The sequence below is a fragment of the Oryza glaberrima genome, chromosome 1, assembly GCF_000147395.1.
Source record: "Oryza glaberrima chromosome 1, OglaRS2, whole genome shotgun sequence".
Lineage (NCBI taxonomy): Eukaryota > Viridiplantae > Streptophyta > Magnoliopsida > Poales > Poaceae > Oryza > Oryza glaberrima.
In genome coordinates, this window is record NC_068326.1 from 29,988,538 (window position 1) to 29,997,345 (window position 8,808).

Consider the following 8,808-nt stretch of genomic DNA (forward strand, 5'->3'; position numbering starts at 1 on the left):
TTTTTTTTCAAATATAAAAAACGAAAAGTTATGCTTAAAATACTGTAGATAATAAAGTAAGTTACAAATAAAATAAATAATAATTTTAAAAAATTTTAAATAAGATGAGTGGTCAAACATTAAAAGCAAAAACTCAAAATTCCTTATATTATAGGACGGTGGGAGTATAAAAGAACAATACTTCTATAAATTTTGTATTTGGATCCCATAGAGAAAAAAAAGCAGCAGCAAATACGTCGAGTCACGACGCCCCCAGTACAGAGAGACACACCTCTCCAAAAACGAAAAAAAGAAATAGAGACACTCCCGGAAGGAAAAATCTTACTACTGATGAGTAGACGGCGGGCCCACCGAGCAATCCCACGTTATCCATCACCCCACCGGGGAAGCCCAAGCGCATCGTGACCCTTGAATCCAGCGAGCCGAGCCCCGGTTGCGGGCAGCGAGCTCCCCTCCTCCCCACTCCGTCTCCGTGGCTCCGTGCCTTCCAAAGCGTGGGAGGAGGAGAAAGGAAACGGAAAATTATTCACAACGGGAAGCCTTCAAAAAGCCAAGCCCTTCCTCGCCCATTTTCCAGACAGCGTCTCTCGGTTCGGGCCTCAGCGGGCGGTGTGTGTGTGTGCGCCTCCGCGAGACCAGACACCAACCTCTCTCTCTCTCTCTCTCTCCCATCCTTCCCCTCCTCCTCCTCCGCCTCGCCGCCGCCGCCACACGCCGCACGGTCTCTCTCCCCGAGGTAACTAGCCTTGCACGCCTGGACTTCTTCCCCTCTCCTCCTTCCCGTCGTCGTCCTCCCTCTATCCGGAGGGTCTCTCGGGGGACGCCGCGTTCGTGGGCTGGGCTGTCTCCATGTCGGTGGCGGCAGCGGCGTGGGGGGACGCGGGCGATCGTCGGCGCGGGGCCCGATCTTAGAGTCCGTCGCGTCCGATCGCGCGGCGATCGTTCCGGCGCGCGCCGATCTCCCCGTTTCGGCGGCGGAAATTCGGGGTTGCTGCTCGTGTTTCATCGGTTGGTGTTGGTTCGGGCTACGGTTTTCCTGGGACGATCGGGGGGGCGCCGATGATTTGGCGAGATGTATGCGTTCGTTAAGCCCGATTTTTGATCGGTTTTGGTTGGGAAAATCAGTGTCGGGGAGATCGGGATAGGATTTGGGGCGGACGGGTTGTGGAAACCACTGTTGGCAAATCTGATGGCACAGTCTGCCGTGATTTTTTTTTGGCTGGAGATGTGATATGGTTAGGAGTTGATGGGTCTGCTATTAGATGTGAAATCATCAGTTGGTTTACTCAACCTTATCAGTGTTAGTTTATTCTAATCCACATGTTTTTGAGCAGTATAAATGCAGGATTAATCCGTGGTGTTGTGACTTTTTGGGTGGTAGATTCGTGGGCGGCAGGAAGTGCATGGGGAGAAAGGATGCCAGAGTTGCGTAGTGGAGTCCGGCAAGCTCGGTTGAAGGCAAAGAAGGTTGAGGACCTTGCAGCACAGGACCCAGCTGAGAACTTGGTAGCGGTGGCACCGACGGTGGCAGGAAGACGTGGTAGAGGAAGGGGTGGGAGGGGTGGAGGTAGAGCAACAGGAAGAGGAAGGGCAGGAGGAAGAGGGCGAGGTGTTCCGGTGATCGATTTGGACCCGGACCAACCTTGTGAGGTTCTTCCAGGAGCTGCTATTGGCGGAGTCGCTGCTGGAGGCCCCCATCATATTGAGGAACTTGCTAATAAGGTTGTGAAGATGGATGGTGGGAGTGCTGAGAAGATTGGTGGAGGTGAAGATGATGGGAATGCATCTCCAGTTCCGGATAAGGTATATTCTTCATATTGAGCTCTTACTAATTTATTATGCATGTTATCACTTGCATGCATTTCTCCTGTTATTCTGATTGCAGACATGCACTGTTAGGGTTTCGGAGATGACGACAAATTAGTAGATTTTGGCCTGGTACCACAAGTGTACCGTTATATCATATTACGATATTATGTCGTTATGTGCATGGTTCAGGTGGACCAAGCTTTTTTCTTTACGTAGATATTGGTAACGCCTTTTGGAACTTATTAAATGCATAAAATAATTGACCTAATAACAAGCATAACAGCACCTTCCTTACTCTACCATTTTTGTTTTTAGCATTGTTTGTAGGGCAAGGCAGGTGCCCCTATTTATGTTCTATTCAGAAATGTTTCCACTTTTTTCTATGGATGCTTCCTTGTCAATGATGCTAGCTTGAAGTTTTCGATAGTACATAGCTGTAGAATGGGATGGTTGACCTCACCGAATTCATGAGGGCATCTCCTTATCTGTTACCGTGCGAATGCCAGTGCACATGGCTGCTCTGCATCCCTCAACTTAGGCTTACTGTTTGCTTATATCATGGAAGCTGTTCTTTTACAACATAGTTGATCTAAGACCTAATATAGTTGTCCCCAAATCTAGTTTGGATGCCACTGTGGAGTTTGTGCAATAGCTTGGCGTCATTAAGTTCTTCAAACTTATAGACATGGATCTGTGCATGGCAAATAACTTTGACCTTTTGATACAAAATCAACTTTAGGTTCCATGAACATCATCTAGTCTTCGAGTGCTCTAAATCTGGAGTCTTAGGAGGTCACTTTCTTGCCTAGCAATAAACCACTCCATAAATTGCATCGGTTACAACTAATCCTTTTTCATTGCAAATATTCATCTCTATCTCAAATGGCAGGCATTTCTGAGAGTCACGCTCTGCTTGAAAGAAGTGCAAAAAAAATGTTATTGCATGATAGGATACTTGAATCTGTCATGACTTTTACTAGAATACGGTTTGTTTGAGTGTCATCTGGCACAATATTGTTTTACACTATGATGAGTTGGAGATTTGGTTACCTAGTAAAGTTGATGAATCATTTGCAGGTTCAAGTAGGCCATTCTCCGCAATACAAGGTAGAGCGGAAGTTGGGGAAAGGTGGTTTTGGACAGGTTTATGTTGGCAGAAGGGTTTCTGGTGGAACTGATCGCACTGGAGCTGATGCTATCGAGGTCTAACCCCATCCTTTTTCCTTTTCTTTTAAAAAGTTTCTGCTATAATATCACATGGTGGTGATAATAGATGGATTCTCATATTGCAGGTAGCTTTGAAATTCGAGCACCGCAACAGTAAGGGTTGCAATTATGGCCCTCCATATGAGTGGCAAGTTTATAGGTAATTGCACTATAATAAGTTGAGTATTACAATCTTAGAGATAGGATCTCAGAGACTCGGACATAATAAAAGTTATTGTGCAATATCTTGATTCTTGCCTGAAAATGTTGTTTCTATTTTGCATATTACAAGGACTATTTATCTCTTGGATCCAAGAATTTGTTATTAGTTGCATGAAGTTTTGCACATTAACCTGAACTAGCAAACATTTAATGCTTAGTATGTTACAGCAATGTTTTCTGCTGATTATAATTGTAGACTAGCTTATTTCCTCTATCTTTGAACATTTAGTTATTTGGAGTTATCTGTTGAAGGGTACCGTAGTACTGTAGTGCCACTATTTACTACTTCGAGAACCAACCTTACTATTTGTGTGTTTTGCATGTGTTTCAGTGCTCTGAATGGATGTTATGGTATACCCTGGGTTCACTACAAAGGCCGGCAGGGGGACTATTATGTTCTGGTCAGTCTTATAAGCATTTTCTAATTGTTTGAGATTCTTTTCTTAACAACTGCTAAAATTTGTAACCTTTTCAGGTAATGGACATACTAGGACCCAGTCTTTGGGATGTTTGGAATTCTGTTGGGCAGACGTAAGATTGTTGTGGCCTGATTGCTTTTTTGTCCCCTCAGTCATATTTGTTGTTAAAGACATCAACTAAGTGATAACCAATGTTTCATGCAGGATGACCCCAAGTATGGTTGCTTGCATCGCTGTAGAGGCAATTTCTATCCTTGAGAAACTTCATGCAAAGGGGTAAGCAGGCCTTTTGAATTTTCTATTAGCCTCTGGATTTCACTGTTCATGTTTTATTTTTGGAACATTTTACCAGGTTCGTTCATGGAGATGTTAAACCAGAAAATTTTCTACTTGGCCAACCTGGATCACCTGATGAGAAGAAACTTTTTTTGATTGATCTTGGCTTAGGTATGCAATGGAAACCTTATGTGATTGATACTGGTTGCAAAAATTGAGCACATAACCCATCTCAATAAGATTTAACATTCCCTAATCAGAATTGCGGATGTTCTTTTGTAATGCTGTTTGTACCTAATATCATTGTAAAATGTGAGTTCACAAGTGCTCATGCTACCATTTACAATTTCAGCATCTAAATGGAAGGAAACGCCAAATGGACAGCATGTTGATTATGATCAAAGGCCAGACATATTTAGGTTAATTTTTATCTGATGACTTTTTTTGGTTATATTTTTTGCAACTTTCCTCCATATTTATCATCTGCCTTCTTTTGGACAGGGGTACAATAAGATATGCTAGTGTCCATGCCCATTTAGGCCGTACTGGTAGCAGAAGGGATGATCTGGAATCATTAGCATATACATTAATATTTCTTCTCAGAGGAAGGTTACCTTGGCAAGGCTACCAGGTTTCCATTCTTTCTCTGGACATTTGGTTATACCTGATGTACTATGTGTTATGTTCATTTGCATATTGAGTAAAGGTTTTTGGTTCTTCCTTTTGTTTGTTTCCAATAGATTCAGTGATAACGATAGTTTATCTGTGATATGTTCTTTCTTGCTCACTGATTTTGTATATAACTTGATCTGTCATGTTTATTGCAGGGTGAGAACAAGAGTTTTCTTGTTTGCAAGAAGAAAATGGCTACCTCTCCAGACCTTTTGTGCTGTTTCTGTCCCCCTCCTTTTAAACTTTTCCTGGAGAGCGTGACAAACATGAGATTTGATGAAGAACCAAACTACGCAAAGCTTATTTCCCTTTTTGATGAATTGATTGAGCCCCAGCATTTGAGGCCTATTAGAATCGATGGTGCTCTAAAGGTTATTTTACATCAGAATTTTTTTTTCTTCATATTACAGTTTCAGCTAGTCAATCCACCCAATTTTAATATAATTCACATGATTTGACATTGAATGGTTTCTATATGCAGGCTGGACAAAAACGTGGAAGGTTGCTTGTAAATCTTGAAGAAGATGAACAACCAAAGAAGAAAGTTCGACTTGGAAGCCCAGCAAATCAGTGGATATCAGTCTATAATGCTAGGAGACCCATGAAACAAAGGTAACAAACTTTGACCTTTGCATGCTTGTTGTAATCTTCATTTTCACAGTGAGCTCAACTATATGACCATATTTTGTAATGTATGACGTGAAGTTTGATCCACAAATAGTCTGAAGTCACGTGCGATTCATAGTTGTACTCAACTCCTTGGTGCGGTGCTTATGCCGTGATAATTTTTTGTCGTCCATGTCAAGGTTTAGTATATGCCAGTCAGCCAGTCTACAGCTTGACCTCATTTAATTTATTCAAAGCAATGCTTTATGTATCTAATTTGCCAACAGACCATTACTGCTTTGGTATTTTGAACTGGGAACTGCAGCTAAGCATGCTATATTGTTATTAACAGTTTCTTAGTCAAAAATCAAAAGAATATGCAACTTGGGTCACTGTGTGGCTTGAGCTTCAAAATACCTTTTCAATAACGTCCTTGTTTCCCTTTTTTTTATCAACAGATACCATTACAATGTAGCAGATGCCAGACTTCATCAACACATAGAGAAGGGAAATGATGATGGATTGTTCATTAGCTCAGTGGCATCTTCAGCCAATCTTTGGGCCCTTATTATGGACGCGGGAACTGGGTTCACATCCCAAGTTTATGAACTCTCACCAATATTTCTTCATAAGGTACTCTTACTCTTGAGCAAAGATTCCCTCTTTTCTCTGGAGCGTTCTGAGTTGCCTATTCTTGTACTTTTAGGATTGGATTATGGAGCAATGGGAGAATAATTACTACATCAGTGCCATAGCGGGTGCAACAAATGGAAGTTCCTTGGTGGTCATGTCAAAAGGTTTGTCTCAGCTGTTCTTTTGTTGGAGGTCTCTGATGTTACTACCATTGTTATTCTTCATAAAGGACCATCTATGTTTAGAAACTTGGCCTGTTTCTCTTGCCATTCACTTCGCAGGTGTCTCAATTTTTTTTTGGGATGATGGTTGATATGTCCTGATGTAGTGATGTGTATATATCGACTTGCATGTTCCACACACTTAGTGTTTCTTTTGTTTATGTATTATGACATGAATGGGGTTAGTCTGACATGGTGATTTACTCTTTCCAGGAACTCCTTACACTCAACAGTCTTACAAAGTTAGTGAATCGTTTCCCTTCAAATGGATCAACAAGAAATGGAAAGAAGGATTTCATGTTACATCAATGACCACTGCAGGAAGCCGCTGGGGTGTAGTTATGTCAAGGAATTCTGGATTTTCTGAACAGGTATTTGTGGTTATTGGTGTAATATTTTTTTTCCTGGTGTGCAAATCAGTTGCAATCTAAGCGATGGTATTTCAATTTTTTTTTTTGGCATGTGAAAAAGGGTACAAAACTCTTTAGTTGTCAGAAAATAACTTGTTTTCAGATGAAATGAGTTGTCGTATTGATGGAAACCAGTCTTTTTGAACCTGACAGGGATTCTTACATCATATATCAAGTTGATTATACTTCATCTCTCTCATGTACTGCAGGTAGTAGAATTGGATTTTTTATATCCTAGTGAAGGTATCCACCGGCGTTGGGAGAATGGCTATAGAATAACTTCTACAGCAGCCACTGGTGACCAAGCTGCTTTTATATTGAGTATACCCAAGAGAAAATTGATGGACGAGACACAAGAAACTCTTAGAACATCTGCTTTTCCAAGCAACCATGTGAAGGTACGAATACATGACTAATTCCTGTGTACATTGTTTTTCTTCACAGTTCTCTCTAACCAGACCATTCAACTTACATTTCTTGTTCAAGCGTCAACTCGATCACTACTCTAACCTTGTCCCATACTGTTGTCTTTTTGTAGGAGAAATGGGCCAAGAATCTTTACATTGCTTCGATATGCTATGGCCGGACAGTATCTTGAGGCATACCCTGCACACCAACTCGGGCTTAGCATATTCGCAACTGAGTTGATGTCGGGAAAACCACCAATCTAGTTGCTGCTCTCTGTTACTCTGTATGTGTAGGTAACATTGGCTAGGTAAACTTTACATCATGGCCAGAGTTAGGGGCGCGAGAAGAAGCAGGGAGGAAGGTGGATGGACAGCTAATAAGCTGATGAGGATGTCATCCGGCTGGTGGTCTGGTGGAGGTGGCAGAAGCGGATGCCGTCAACATATTTTGCATCAAGATGTGCTTTGCTGCAGTCCTTGCTGCGGTGCACAGCACGGATGACCCTTATAGCCTCTTTGGAGGCCTATAATCTGAGAGCCCGTTGTGTATAGCTCTTATCGTGTCCTGCGTTTTGTCTGGTGGAAGCGAAATTACCATGTTTCCAGAACTCCGGAATTGTCTCTAAATTATTGTGAGAATGGGTGTACTGATAAATCGGTGTATCGATTCCATTATTCGATGGTCTCATTGCATTAATGCAATAATGTTGCATTACTGATCATCTTTTTACATCTTGTGCACAGCGATATTCATGAAGTACCACTTGAGAGAGCGGCATCCATGAAAAGTCACTCCCAGAGGGTGATTATCACGATACTCCCTATTGTCACGATGCTCCTCAGAGAGGGCCGTTGGTCCTACAATTTGATGTCAAGTTTGACATTCCTTTTGCACATTCGAGTTTATCACTTGTCTTACCTCGCTCAATATTCATTATCGTCTGCTTTGCGTCGCTAGCACTTAGAAATTGACCAAAATGCCCTCGTTGCTTTGTCCCTTTTTTCTATTTCTTAGGACGGAGGAAATAGGTGAATAAATGAAGGGTATCATCTTTTCGCTTATGCTTATCAGCTAGAATTTGAATTTTCAATTTTAAATTTGAAGTTGGTTTTGGGTTTTTTCATCAAAGTTTATTTTTCAGTCTTTACTTTTAGATCGCTAAGAACACGTATATAAAAGTTTTATTCACAAATTATATCCGGTTTGTAAATATGACGTTTGGCTTATTCCACGAATAAGCGAAGCAATGAAGCTGGAACTAGACTATATACTGACTATCTAAGCGGTTCAAAAGCTATCTGAGCGGTCTGAAAGCAAAGGTTAAAAGAAACATAAAGCAATAAAAATACCCCTGAAATTAACAGAAAGCAATAAAAAATACCTCTGAAATTAACTACAAAATTAAGTAAATGGTACGTAGTCGAAGCGGTATATTTTGGGATAGAAAATGGTGTTTTTTTTAAAAAAAACTTATTATTACTCCCTTGACTATTAAATTGAAACATATGAGATCACTTGAAAGCTAATGAGTCATGGTGAATATACAACTGCCTCGATCTACAAGACACAATTTATAGGACACACAAAAAAAAACTACAACATGCTGACTTAGAAGCCTTGGGCCTCATACAAGGTGCAAATTCTTCGCTTGGCTAGTACACAAAACTCAATATGTAAGCATATAATAATAATTTATTTCATTCTAAAACTAAACATATAAATACTAAATTATCATTCACAAATCATTTTCATAATATTTCAATTCAAATCATTTTATCATTTCTATAATATTTAACATATATCCCGTAATAAAGCGCATGGTATCATCTAGTACTTTAGGAAAAAAAAAACTCCTTTCATCTGGAATTCTTTTTGCAGAAAAACGCGTGAACGTAGGATTAAGATCGGACGGTTCCGCATCTCGTC

At 40.9% G+C, this 8,808-nt stretch overlaps 1 protein-coding gene across 2 annotated transcripts; it reads left to right on the forward strand.

The window, feature by feature from the left end:
- Positions 1 to 560: 560 nt before the first annotated feature.
- Positions 561 to 7,596, forward strand: LOC127779978 (casein kinase 1-like protein HD16). Of its 2 annotated transcripts, none has more exons than XM_052306929.1 (17): positions 561 to 736; positions 1,335 to 1,803; positions 2,887 to 3,012; positions 3,102 to 3,175; positions 3,569 to 3,638; positions 3,713 to 3,768; positions 3,861 to 3,932; positions 4,009 to 4,103; positions 4,285 to 4,351; positions 4,434 to 4,563; positions 4,760 to 4,975; positions 5,086 to 5,216; positions 5,669 to 5,843; positions 5,917 to 6,007; positions 6,278 to 6,435; positions 6,684 to 6,872; positions 7,013 to 7,596. In XM_052306929.1, the coding sequence occupies exons 2-17, from the start codon at positions 1,417 to 1,419 to the stop codon at positions 7,070 to 7,072; spliced, it is 2,097 nt and encodes a 698-aa protein (XP_052162889.1). In that variant the 5' UTR covers positions 561 to 736; positions 1,335 to 1,416; the 3' UTR covers positions 7,073 to 7,596. The 2 variants fall into 2 exon arrangements, with proteins under 2 accessions (XP_052162889.1, XP_052162882.1); XM_052306922.1 differs by having other exon boundaries at positions 1,382 to 1,803.
- The last annotated feature ends 1,212 nt before the right edge of the window (positions 7,597 to 8,808 follow it).